Below are 17,404 nucleotides of genomic sequence, written 5' to 3'. Positions count from 1 at the left end.
CTACAATATACTACACTACAATATACTACACTACACTACAATATACTACACTACACTACAATACAATATACTACACTACAATATACTACACTACACTACAATATACTACACTACACTACAATACCCTACACTACAATATACTACACTACAATATACTACACTACACTACAATATACCCTACACTACAATATACTACACTACAATATACTACACTACACTACAATATACTACACTACAATATACTACACTACACTACACTACAATATACTACACTACACTACAATACCCTACACTACAATATACTACACTACACTACAATATACTACACTACACTACAATACCCTACACTACAATATACTACACTACAATATACTACACTACACTACAATATACTACACTACACTACAATACAATATACTACACTACAATATACTACACTACACTACAATATACTACTACTACACACACTACAATACATATACTACACTACAATATACTACACTACAATATACTACACTACAATATACTACACTACAATATACTACACTACAATATACTACACTACAATATACTACTACACTACACTACAATATACTACACTACACTACAATATACTACACTACAATATACTACACTACACTACATATACTACACTACACTACAATATAACACTATACTACAATATACTACACTACAATACCACTACACTACAATATACTACACTACAATATACTACAATATACTACACTACAATATACTACACTACACTACAAATACCCTACACTACAATATACTACACTACAATATACTATATACTACACTACACTACAATATACTACACTACTACAATATACTACACTACTAATATACTACACTACACTACATACTACACTACACTACACTACAATATACTACACTACAATATACTACACTACAATATACTACACTACAATATACTACACTACAATATACTATACTACACTACAATATACTACACTACAATATACTACACTACACTACAATATACTACACTACACTACAATATACTACACTACAATATACTACACTACAATATACTACACTACAATATACTACACTACAATACTACACTACACTACATATATACAATATACTACACTACAATATACTACACTACACTACAATATACTACACTACACTACAATACAATACACTACAATATACTACACTACAATATACTACACTACAATACAATACACACTATACTACACTACACTACACTACACTACAATATACTACACTACACTACAATATACTACACTACAATATATACTACACTACAATATACTACACTACAATATACTACACTACAATATACTACACTACACTACAATACCCTACACTACAATATACTACACTACAATATACTACACTACACTACAATATACTACACTACACTACACTACAATATACTACACTACACTACAATATACTACACTACACTACAATATACTACACTACAATAAGCTACAACACAATACAATATACTACACTACAATACAATATACTACAATATACTACACTAATACAATACCTACTACACTACAATATACTACACTACAATATACTACAACTACAATATATACTACAATATACTACACTACACTACACTACACTACACTACACTACAATATACTACACTACATATACTACAATATACTACACTACAATATACTACACTACACTACAATATACTACACTACAATATACTACACTACAATATACTACACTACAATATATATACTACACTACACTACAATATACTACACTACTACACATACAATATACTACACTACACTACAATACAATATACTACACTACAATATACTACAATACAATATACTACACTACACTACATATACAATATACTACACTACACTATACTACACTACAACTATACTACAACTACACTACAATATACTACATACAATATACTACACTACACTATACTACACTACACTACAATATACTACACTACACTACAATATACTACATACTATATACTACACTACACTACAATATACTACACTACACTACAATATACTACACTACACACATACTACAATATACTACACTACACAATATATATATACACTACAATATACTACACTACAATACAATATACTACACTACACTACAATACAATATACTACACTACACTATACTACACTACAATATACTACACTACAATATACTACACTACAATACAATATACTACACTACAATATACTATACTACACTACAATATACTATACTACACTACAATATACTACACTACAATACTACACTACAATATACTACACTACACTACAATATACTACACTACAATACACTACACTACAATATACTACACTACACTACACTACAATATACTACACTACACTATATACTACACTACACTACAATATACTACACTACAATATCTACACTACACAATATACTACAATATACTACACTACAATATACTACACTACATACTATACTATACTACACTACAATATACTACACTACAATATACTACACTACAACTATACTACACTACAATATACTACACTACAATATACTACACTATACTACACTATACTACACTACAATATACTACACTACACTACAATATACTACACTACAATATACTACACTACAATATACTACACTACAATATACTACACTACACTACAATATACTACACTACACTACAATACCCTACACTACAATATACTACACTACACTACAATATACTACACTACACTACAATACCCTACACTACAATATACTACACTACAATATACTACACTACACTACAATACTACTACACTACAATACAATATACTACACTACACTACACTACAATATACTACACTACACTACAATATACTACACTACACTACAATATACTACAATACAATATACTACACTACACTACACTACAATATACTACACTACACTACAATACCCTACACTACAATATACTACACTACAATATACTACACTACACTACAATACCCTACACTACTAATATACTATATACTACAATATACTATACTACACTACAATATACTACACTACACTACAATACCCTACACTACAATATACTACACTACAATATACTACACTACACTACAATATACTACACTACACTACAATATACTACACTACAATATACTACACTACACTACAATATACTACACTACAATATACACTACAATATACTACACTACATATACTACACTACACTACACTACAATATACTACACTACAATATACTACACAATACAATACAATATACTACACTACACTACACTACAATATACTACACTACACTACAATATACTACACTACAATATACTACACTACAATATACTACACTACAATATACTACACTACACTACAATATACTACACTACACTACAATATACTACACTACAATATACTACACTACACTACAATATACTACACTACAATATACTACACTACAATATACTACACTACACTACAATATACTACACTACACTATACTACTACACTACAATATACTACACTACACTACACTACAATATACTACACTATACTACACTACAATATACTACAATATACAATATACTACACACTACAATACTACTACAATATACTACACTACAATATACTACACTACACTACAATACAATATACTACACTACTAATATACTACACTACAATAAGCTACAATACAATATACTACACTACACTACAATATACTACATACAATATACTACACTACAATATACTACACTACAATACAATATACTACACTACACTACAATATACTACACTACACTACAATACTACACTACTACACTACACTACACTACACTACAATATACTACACTACACTACAATATACACTACACTACACTACAATATACTACACTACACTACTACAATATACTACACTACACACAATATACTACAATATACTACACTACACTACACATACAATATACTACACTACTACAATACAATATATACTACACTACTACAATACAATATACTACACTACACTACACTACAATATACTACACTACACTACAATACAATATACTACACTACAATACAATATACTACTACACTACAATACAATACACTACAATATACTACACTACACTACAATATACCACTACACTACAATATACTACACTACAATATACTACACTACTACACTACACTACAATATACTACTACAATATACTACACTACAATATACTATACTACACTACAATATACTATACTACTACTACAATATACTACACTACACTACAATACAATATACTACACTACACTACACTACAATATACTACACTACACTACAATATACTACACTACACTACATACTACACTACAATATACTACACTACAATATACTACACTACACTACAATAATATACTACACTACAATATACTACACTACTACATATACTACTACACTACACTACAATATACTACACTACAATATACTACACTACAATATACTATACTACACTACAATATACTACACTACAATATACTACACTACAATATACTACACTACAATATACTACACAATATACTACACTACAATAATATACTACACTACACTACAATATACTACACTATACTACACTACAATATACTACACTACACTACTACATATACTACACTACAATATACTACACTACAATATACTACACTACACTACAATATACTACACACTACAATATACTACACACTACACTACAATATACTACACTACACTACAATACTACAATACATACTACACTACACTACACTACACTACAATATACTACACTACAATATACTACAATATACTACACTACACTACAATATACTACACTACACTACATATACTACAATATACTACACTACAATATACTACACTACACTACAATACTACTACACTACACTACAATACTACACTACACTACAATATACTACACTACAATATACTACAATATACTACACTACACACTACAATATACTACACTACAATATACTACACTACAATATACTACACTACACTACAATATACTACACTACACTACAATATACTACACTATACTACACAATATACTACACTACACTACTACACTACTACAATATACTACACTACAATATATACACTACACTACAATACAATATACTAATACACTACACTACACTACACTACAATATACTACACTACACTACAATACAATATACTACACAATATACACACTACACTACTATACTACACTACAATACAATATACTACACTACACTACAATACAATATACTACACTACACTACACTACATATATACTACACTACACTACTACATACAATATACTACACTACAATATACTATACTACACTACAATATACTACACTACACTACAATACAATAATATACTACACTACAATATACTACACACATACAATATACTACACTACAATATACTATACAATATACTACACACAATATACTACACTACAATATACACTACACTACACAATACACTACTACACTACACTACAATATACTACAATATATATACTACACTACAATATACTACACTACACTACACTACACTACAATATACTACACTACACTACAATATACTACACTACACTACAAATACTACTACACACTACAATATATACTACACTACACTACATATACTACACTACAATATACTACACTACAATATACTACACTACAATATACTACACTACAATATACTACACTACACTACAATATACTACACTACAATATACTACACTACAATATACTACACTACAATATACTACACTACAATATACTACACTACACTACAATATACTACACTACACTACAATACACTACACTACAATATACTACACTACAATATACTACACTACAATATACTACACTACAATATACTACACTACAATATACTACTACTACACTACAATATACTACACTACACTACAATATACTACACTACAATATACTACACACAATATACACTACACTACAATATACTACACTACAATATACTACATACAATATACTACTACACTACAATATATACTACTACAATATACTACACTACAATATACTACACTACACTACAATATACTACACTACACTACACTACAATATACTACACTACACTACAATATACTACACTACACTACAATATACTACACTACACTACAATACACTACACTACAATATACTACACTACAATATACTACACTACACTACAATATACTACACTACACTACACTACAATATACTACACTACACTACAATACAAATACTACACTACACTACAATATACTACACTACACTACAATATACTACACTACACTACACTACAATATACTACACTACACTACAATACAATATACTACACTACACTACACTACAATATACTACACTACACTACAATACAATATACTACACTACAATATACTATACTACACTACAATACAATATACTACACTACACTACAATACAATATACTACACTACACTACAATACAATATACTACACTACAATATACTACACTACACTACAATATACTACACTACAATATACTACACTACAATATACTACTACAATATACACTACACTACAATATACTACACTACACTACAAATATACTACACTACAATATATACACTACACAATATACTACACTACAATATACTACACTACAATATACTACACTACACATATATACTACACTACAATATACTACACTACAATAATATACTACACTACTACACTACAATATACTACACTACACTACATATACCCTACACTACAATATACTACTACACTACAATATACTACACTACACTACATATATACTACACTACATATACTACACTACAATATACTACACTACACTACAATACTACACTACACTACACTACAATATACTACACTACACTACAATATACAATATACTACACACTACATATACACTACATACTACAATATACTACACTACACTACAATATACTACAATATACTACACTACAATATACTACACTACACACAATATACTACATACAATATACACTACACTACACTACACTACAATATACTACACTACACTACTACACTAATATACTACTACAATATACACATACATACAATATACTACACTACACTACATACAATATACTACACTACAATATACTACACTACATACAATATAATATACTACACTACAATATACTACACTACAAATATACTACACTACACTACAATATACTACAATACAATATACTACACTACAATATACTATACTACACTACAATATACTACTATACTACACTACAATATACTACACTACACTACATACAATATACTACACTACACTACAATACATATACTACTACAATATACTACACTACACTACAATATACTACACTACAATATACTACACTACAATACTACAATATACTACACTACAATATACTACACTACACTACAATATACTACTACACTACAATACAATATACTACACTACACACTACAATATATACTACACTACAATATACTACACTACAATATACTACACTACAATATACTACTACAATATACTACACTACACTACAATATACTACACTACAATACAATATACTACACTACAATATACTACACTACAATATACTACACTACAATATACTACACTACAATATACTACACTACAATATACTACACTACACTACAATATACTACACTACAATATACTACACTACACTACAATATACTACACTACAATATACTACACTACAATATACTACACTACAATATACTACACTACACTACAATATACTACACTACACTACACTACAATATACTACACTACACTACACTACAATATACTACACTACACTACAATATACTACACTACAATATACTACACTACAATACTACTAATACTACTACACTACACAATATACTACACTACACTACAATATACTACACTACACTACACTACATACCCTACACTACAATATACAATATACTACACTACACTACAATATACTACACTACACTACAAATACCACTACACTACAATATACTACACTACAATATATACTACACTACACTACAATATACTACACTACACTACTACACTACAATATACTACACTACAATATACTACACTATACTACACTACACTACACTACAATATACTACACTACACTACAATATACTACACTACACTACAATATACTACACTACACTACAATATACTACACTACACTACAATATACTACACTACAATATACTACACTACAATATACTACACTACTACAATACTACACTACAATATACACTACACTACAATATACTACACTACACTACAATATACTACACTACAATATACTACACTACAATATACTACACTACAATATACTACACTACACTACAATATACTACACTACACTACCAATATACTACACTACAATATACTACACTACAATATACTACACTACACTACAATATACTACACTACACTACACTACAATATACTACACTACACTACAATACCCTACACTACAATATACTACACTACAATATACTACACTACACTACAATATACTACACTACAATATACTACACTACAATATACTACACTACAATATACTACTACAATATACACTACACTACAATATACTACACTACACTACAATATACTACACTACACTACTACACTACATACATACTACACTACAATATACTACACTACAATATACTACACTACAATATACTACACTACACTACAATACACTACACTACAATATACTACACTACAATATACTACACTACACTACAATATACTACACTACACTACAATACCCTACACTACAATATACTACACTACACTACAATATACTACACTACACTACAATACTACACTACACTACACTAATATACTACACTACACTACAATATACAATACACTACACTACAATATACTACACTACACTACAATATACTACTACACTACAATACTACACTACACTACACTACAATATACTACACTACACTACAATATACTACTACTACACTACACTACAATATATACACTACAATACAATACTACTACTACTACACTACAATATACTACACTACAATATACTACACTACAATAACTATACTACACTACATATATACTACACTACAATACTACACTACACTACAATATACTACAACACAATACAATATACTACACTACAATATACTACACTACAACAATATACACTACAATATACTACACTACAACACAATACAATATACTACACTACAATATACTACTACTACACTACACAATATACTACAATATACTACACTACACTACAATATACTACACTACACTACAATATACTACACAATATATACACTACACTACACTACAATAATATACTGTTATCATACTACACTACAATATACTACACTACAATATACTACACTACACTACAATATACTACACTACAATATACTACACTACACTACAACATAACACACTACAATATACTACACTACAATATACTACACTACAATATACTACACTACAATATTCTACACTACACTACAATATACTACACTACACTTTTCACACTACAATATACTACACTACTACACTACACTACACACACTACAATATACTACACTACAATATATACTACACTACAATATACACTACACTACAATATATACTACACTACACTACAATATACTACACTACACTACAAAATACCCTACACTACAATATACTACACTACACTACAATACAATACCCTACACTACAATATACTACACTACACTACACTACATATACTACACTACACTACAATATACTACACTACACCATATACAATACTACACTACACTACACTACACTACAATATACTACACTACACTACAAATATACCACACTACAATACAATATACAATATACTACACTACACTACAACACAATACCCTACACTACAATATACTACACTACACTACAATACAATACCCTACACTACAATATACTATACTACACTACACTACACTACAATATACTTTGTCCATTAGTTACAGTAACCAACAGAAATGTGTGTTTTGCTCCGGTCACAACACCCCCAAACAGTAGACCTCATACAGTAGACCTCATACATACAGCTGAGGCAAACACAGGTTCAAGCTTTATAACCCCCCAGGGTTATAAGGGCCTTGCTGTAAGGGCCTTGCTCAAGGGCCTGTCGGTAAGGGAATGTCAATTCCGCCTGCTCCCCCCACCCCCCTCCCCCAGCGCGGGATTTCGAACCAGCCACCTTTCGGCCACAGATCCAACTCCTTAACCACCTGATTTACTGGTTCCAAAGACGAAGACAAAAGGAGAACAAAATGGAGAACAAAATGAGTTTATCTTCAGAAATCAACATGAGTTGATCTGCCAAAAGACAAAATGCTTTGCAGAAATATAAGTATTATGATGTAGAAGAACAAATCTACATGCAGTTGTTATCAGCAGCGGCCGAAAGAGAGGTCCTCAAAAACATACCACTAACTCAGTCAGAAAGTCCTCTAATGACTTCATGAAACACAGGCTAGTCCCCTCAATTGACTCTAATGACTCCCCAGCTGTCTGTCTATCTGTCTGTTTTCCTACCTGACTTTTCCTACCTGACTCCCCAGCTGTCTGTCTATCTGTCTGTTTTCCTACCTGACTCCCCAGCTGTCTGTCTGTCTGTTCCCTACACGACTCCCCAGCTGTCTGTCTGTCTGTTTCCTACCCGACTCCCCAGCTGTCTGTCTATCTGTCTGTTTTCCTACCTGACTCCCCAGCTGTCTATCTGTCTGTTTCCTACCTGACTTCCCAGCTGTCTGCCTGTCTGTTTCCTACCTGACTCCCCAGCTGTCTGTCTGTCTGTTTCCTTACCGGACTCCCCAGCTGTCTGTCTGTCTATCTGTCTGTTTTCTACCTGACTCCCCAGCTGTCTGTCTGTCTGTTTCCTACCTGACTCCCCAGCTGTCTGCCTGTCTGTTTCCTACCTGACTCCCCAGCTGTCTGTCTGTCTGTTTCCTACCTGACTCCCCAGCTGTCTGTCTGTCTGTTTCCTACCTGACTGCCCAGCTGTCTGTCTGTCTGTCTGTCTGTCTGTCTGTCTGTCTGTCTGTTTCCTACCTGACTCCCCAGCTGTCTATCTGTCTGTGTCCTACCTGACTCCCCAGCTGTCTGTCTGTCTGTCTGTTTCCTACCTGACTCCCCAGCTGTCTGTCTGTCTGTTTCCTACCTGACTCCCCAGCTGTCTGTCTGTCTGTTTCCTTACCGGACTCCCCAGCTGTCTGTCTGTCTATCTGTCTGTTTCCTACCTGACTCCCCAGCTGTCTGTCTGTCTGTTTCCTACATGACTCCCCAGCTGTCTGTCTGTCTGTTTCCTACCTGACTCCCCAGCTGTCTGTCTGTCTCCTACATGACTCCCCAGCTGTCTATCTGTCTGTTTCCTACCTGACTCCCCAGCTGTCTATCTGTCTGTTCCCCTACCTGACTCCCCAGCTGTCTGTCTGTTTCCTACCTGACTCCCCAGCTGTCTGTCTGTCTGTCTGTTTTCCTACCTGACTCCCCAGCTGTCTATCTGTCTGTTCCCCTACCTGACTCCCCAGCTGTCTGTCTGTTTCCTACCTGACTCCCCAGCCCTCTGTCTGTCTGTCTGTTTCCTACCTGACTCCCCAGCTGTCTATCTGTCTGTTTCCTTACCTGACTCCCTAACTGTCTGTCTGTCTGTCTGTCTGTCTGTCTGTCTGTCTGTCTGTCTGTTTCCTACCTGACTCCCCAGCTGTCTGTCTGTTTCCTACCTGACTCCCCAGCTGTCTGTCTGTCTGTCTGTTTCCAACCTGACTCCCCAGCTGTCTGTCTGTCTGTCTGTCTGTCTGTCTGTCTGTCTGTCTGTCTGTCTGTCTGTCTGTCTGTCTGTGTTTCCTACCTGACTCCCCAGCTGTCTATCTGTCTGTTTCCTACCTGACTCCCCAGCTGTCTATCTGTCTGTTTCCTACCTGACTCCCCAGCTGACTGTCTGACTGTTTCCTACCTGACTCCCCAGCTGTCTGTCTGTCTCCTACCTGACTCCCCAGCTGTCTGCCTGTCTGTTTCCTACCTGACTCCCCAGCTGTCTGCCTGTCTGTTTCCTACCTGACTCCCCAGCTGTCTGTCTGTCTGTTTTCCTACCTGACTCCCCAGCTGTCTGTCTGTCTGTTTCCTACCTGACTCCCCAACTGTCTGTCTGTCTGTCTGTTTCCTACCTGACTCCCCAGCTGTCTGTCTGTCTGTTTCCTACATGACTCCCCAGCTGTCTGTCTGTCTGTTTCCTACCTGACTCCCCAGCTGTCTATCTGTCTGTTCCCCTACCTGACTCCCCAGCTGTCTGTCTGTTTCCTACCTGACTCCCCAGCTGTCTGTCTGTCTGTCTGTTTCCTACCTGACTCCCCAGCTGTCTATCTGTCTGTTCCCCTACCTGACTCCCCAGCTGTCTGTCTGTTTCCTACCTGACTCCCCAGCTGTCTGTCTGTCTGTTTCCTACCTGACTCCCCAGCTGTCTGTCTGTCTGTCTGTCTGTCTGTCTGTCTGTCTGTCTGTCTGTCTGTCTGTCTGTCTGTCTGTCTGTCTGTCTGTCTGTCTGTCTGTCTGTCTCATACCTGACTCCCTAACTGTCTGTCTGTCTGTCTGTCTGTCTGTCTGTCTGTCTGTCTGTCTGTCTGTCTGTCTGTCTGTCTGTCTGTCTGTCTGTCTGTCTGTCTGTCTGTCTGTCTGTTTCCTTACCTGACTCCCCAGCTGTCTATCTGCCTGTTTCCTTACCTGACTCCCCAGCTGTCTGTCTGTCTGTTTCCTACCTGACTCCCCAGCTGTCTGTCTGTCTGTCTGTCTGTCTGTCTGTCTGTCTGTCTGTCTGTCTGTCTGTCTGTCTGTCTGTCTGTCTGTCTGTCTGTCTGTCTGTCTGTCTGTTTCCTACCTGACTCCCCAGCTGTCTGTCTGTCTGTCTGTTTCCTACCTGACTCCCCAGCTGTCTGTCTGTCTGTTTCCCTACCTGAATCCCCAGCTGTCTGTCTGTTTCCTACCTGACTTCCCAGCTGTCTGTCTGTCTGTTTCCTACCTGACTCCCCAGCTGTCTGTCTGTCTGTTTCCTACCTGACTTCCCAGCTGTCTGTCTGTCTGTCTGTTTCCTACCTGACTCCCCAGCTGTCTGTCTGTTTCCTACCTGACTCCCCCTCCCCCCCCCCCTCCCCCCTCACCTCCCACCCCCCTCCCTCCCCTCCCCTCCCCCCCCTCCCTCCCTCCCTCCCTCCCTCCCTCCCTCCCTCCCTCCCTCCCTCCCTCCCTCCCTCCCTCCCTCCCTCCCTCCCTCCCTCCCCTCCCTCCCTCCCTCCCTCCCTCCCTCCCTCCCTCCCCTCCCCTCCCCCCTCCCTCCCTCCCCCTCCCCTCCCTCCCTCCCCTCCTCCCTCCCTCCCCTCCCCTCCCCTCCCTCCCTCCCTCCCCTCCCCTCCCTCCCCTCCCCTCCCCCCCCTCCCCTCCCCTCCCCTCCCTCCCCTCCCCCTCCCTCCCTCCCTCCCTCCCTCCCCTCCCTCCCTCCCTCCCTCCCTCCATCCCTCCTCCCTCTCCCCTCCCCTCCCTCCCCTCCCCTCCCCTCCCCCACCCTCCCCTCCCCTGCCACAATGTTCATTTGTAAAGTTAAAAAGTCCTGGCCTGTATGGCGGATGGATGGCATCTCGGTAGGTATTTATTTAGAGCATGTAGTGCCTCTATTGGGGGTTTCCTGCTTGTAGGCACTGTTATATGACGCTTTTAATCATACAACGATATTCATAAAACTGTTAAACTGGTTACACGTGTAGGCTATAATATGTATTTAATATTAACCCCGTCATCAGAGCGGCATGTCCTCTGTAGCATTAGTAACCTAACCGGTAACATATTGGTCATTGGTAGATGGTGAAGGGCACCAATAGGTCCCGGAGGCACCACGTGGTGTGTCATCAGCACGTTAAGCGCCGGGCACCGGATAGATACCCTATATAAACCACAAACCGTCAGCAAGAGGCACCGGGAAGCCCGGCCTCCTTTCCGCAGCACAGTATCATAGCTACTATAAACCTAAACACGACTTTCCCCTTTATCTCACCGACTCACAGCTTGTATCTAATTCAACCACCGTTTAACCCTGTCATATAGGCTACATTAATGCATTAAAGATTGTGTTACATGGGCTAGGTTGGGAATACATTTGGCTGATGTACATTTTGTTGAGATATATATACTACTGGCAATAAACAACATTGTAGAAGATTGTTCAAAGCCGTTTTCGCACGTTTATTCTCGTGCCTTTGAACGTGTTCTGTACATGTAATCGCCCGCAGGCTCGAGGGCTTTTTCAATTTGGCACAAAGACCCGCAGACGCACCTGGAGCCGCTGACTACTGAAGGGAGAGTTCTGTGTTTTGTTTCTTTTAGTAGGTTAATTATAGATTATTTGATTTTTTTATATCAGACTTAATTAAATTCACACATGATGAAATCGGTCTGGTGTTTTGACGCGGACTTAACAATGAATATGTCCTAAAAAAAATCAAACTCGCCCGTTCAGATGTGGTTTTGTAGCTGGAGACGGTTTTATTTTGAGGCACCGAAGCGCCCAGGGAACTCTGCAGTGGAGAGACATTTAGCGAGTCCCATTTTCCGTTGTCCCGAGAGCTGAAGTTTCTCAACTGCGTCGAGCAGACAGACAGACTGGCTGAGTCGCTAAGGAGGAGAGGAGAGGAGAACTGGCGTGTGGTCTTGACTCTTTCCAGTATCTAGAGGCTGTGCTGTAACCTAGTCTGTTGTAATGCGCATTCCCGTAGATCCCAGCGCCACGCGGAGGTTTAGCCCGCCGTCCGGTAGCCTCCAGCCGGTCCCGGCCAAGATGAACGAGCTCAACACGCCGACCGGGACCGGGCAGCAAGACAACACGGTGCCAAGGCTGCGCCTGCAGGAGAACCGGAGCATGGCGGAGATCATAGCGGACCACCCGGCGGAACTGGTCCGGACTGACAGCCCAAACTTCCTCTGCTCGGTTTTACCGTCTCACTGGCGCTGCAACAAGACGCTGCCTGTCGCCTTCAAGGTAAATTACATTATCAATATAACTTTATACACTCTCCTTATACATATTTATATTTTATATTAAATATATCTGGGTAAAACAACCTTTACACTACTCAACTTCAAATATTTTGTAGGCTTACGTAGCAACGGGGAGAAAACGTCTTCTTTTAAATTTCTGTACTGAGGGGTTTGGGCCGGGAAAATTAATGTGTTTATGTTTTATAAAATAGTAGGCTATTGCTCTGCCATAAATTAGTTTTACAAATTATAATAATAATTTGTGTTAGGCCTATTCCTATAATATTTGTGTTCGCTATAGCAGGTCTGCAGATGTGGCTGGTTTATTTAAACAGATTTGTATTGAGGAGAGCAGAGCAGACAGAGTCGCGTGCTTCGTAGAGGATTTAATTATTAGTATTGTGTAAAGCTGATAATTAACAAAGCATTATTGTGTAAAGCTGATAATTGGGAGCAGCGGGGCGTGAAATGGAGACATCTTGTGTATGTTAACTTAAAACCAATGTTCATGACGCATCTCTGTTATTGTCTCAGCCGTTGGGAGACAGACAGACAGACTGGTGTTATTAATCACAGCGCCGTTAGATATGATATACACCTCACGCTTACTGAAATAATTATTTTTTTCACCACTCAAATTAACTTCGAAATTGACGGACATTTTACACATTTGCTGTCCTAATTGTAATTACATAATTACATCAAATGAAATGCAGGCATACAGCTACCGGTATATATACGGTGTCCTAAATAAACACGAAAATAGATGCGTTTGATGAAAATATTGCTAAATATTTCAATTTAGGCCTGGATTTTTTTTCCACAATTATACAACTTCATCTGTTCCTTGTAAATATATATTAATTCATTACGGATGTTGATTTAACATATAGGCCTAGAGCATTACCGGAAACACCAAACTCATATAACTCATCCTTTAATTTTGCCGCGTAAAAAAATAATACACAAAATAAATAATATATACAATAATTTGTCTGATAATGTTTTCTATTTTTTTTCCAATGAATACCTGTCTGCCGTTCAATGTAGGCCTATTTTGTTGTCGATGTCATCGCAGGCCGCAAAGGAGCCTTCTGAACGTTGTTCAAATACCATTTTACATCATATTAATATAACTAAACACTGATAGAATATTTATCTGTATATTAAACAATCATGTTTCTAAGTATTTCTTTAGTGTTGACAATACGTTCTAATTTCACCCCATGGTCATTAACATGGTTTTATTATTAATATAGCTGTTACCTGTAGACTACAGACGGGCCGTAGTTCCACCTGTAATTATGTTTATTTATTGTTTATGGTAGAGCTAGCCTCCAGCTATCTCGGTTTACACACTATAATGTTCAAACGTCCTACTCACTGACATGATGGAGAAGATATTGACATGTGTATATATAAAAATAAAACATATAAGTTTGAAAAGAGATTTAGATTTTTTTAGATATTTTTTTAAATATAATTTTTAAAATAGGATTCATCCCGTGTAGAACTGAAGCATTGTAATATAGTGTCAGTGAGAAGGCCTCATCCTCAGCCCAACCACCTTTCTACCGAGTCCATTTACTACTATATGGTCTAGTATCATTACATGTCCTACTTGTTTAGCGCTGCATTGTTGAGAAAGGGCTTGTCAGTCAGCATTTCACTGTTAAGGTTTACACCTGTTGTATTCTGTGCTTGTGATAAATCAAATGTGATTGGATTTGAAAGGTCCTTAGGGAAATCTATACCTTTAAACTATCTTGGGCTGTTAATACAAAATAAACAACTGAATTGTAACATACATGTAATATAGTAGTAGTATAAATACAATTTTTGCCTCTTTTAGTTTCTCCCAGTATCAGGTTAGTTTCAGTTTCTCCCAGTATCAGGTTAGTTTCAGTTTCTCCCAGTATCAGGTTAGTTTCAGTTTCTCCCAGTATCAGGTTAGTTTTAGTTTCTCCCAGTATCAGGTTAGTTTCAGTTTCTCCCAGTATCAGGTTAGTTTCAGTTTCTCCCAGTATCAGGTTAGTTTCAGTTTCTCCCAGTATCAGGTTAGTTTCAGTTTCTCCCAGTATCAGGTTAGTTTCAGTTTCTCCCAGTATCAGGTTAGTTTCAGTTTCTCCCAGTATCAGGTTAGTTTTAGTTTCTCCCAGTATCAGGTTAGTTTCAGTTTCTCCCAGTATCAGGTTAGTTTT

General features: G+C 36.4%; 1 protein-coding gene across 1 annotated transcript in view; it reads left to right on the top strand.

Annotated features, from left to right (window-relative positions):
- The window catches only part of LOC123995754 (runt-related transcription factor 2-like), a 231,598-nt gene that overhangs the window by 119,704 nt on the left and 94,490 nt on the right, over window positions 1-17,404 (top strand). Inside the window, exon 2 of the mRNA XM_046299428.1 lies at window positions 14,942-15,204. Coding sequence (XP_046155384.1) covers window positions 14,942-15,204 — 263 coding nt within the window. The remainder of the gene's footprint in view (window positions 1-14,941; window positions 15,205-17,404) is intronic.

The sequence above is a fragment of the Oncorhynchus gorbuscha genome, linkage group LG14 (genome assembly GCF_021184085.1).
Source record: "Oncorhynchus gorbuscha isolate QuinsamMale2020 ecotype Even-year linkage group LG14, OgorEven_v1.0, whole genome shotgun sequence".
In the NCBI taxonomy this organism is placed as follows: Eukaryota; Metazoa; Chordata; class Actinopteri; order Salmoniformes; family Salmonidae; genus Oncorhynchus; species Oncorhynchus gorbuscha.
Note: the sequence above shows the minus strand (reverse complement) of the source record. Positions and strands in the feature narration are given on the sequence as shown.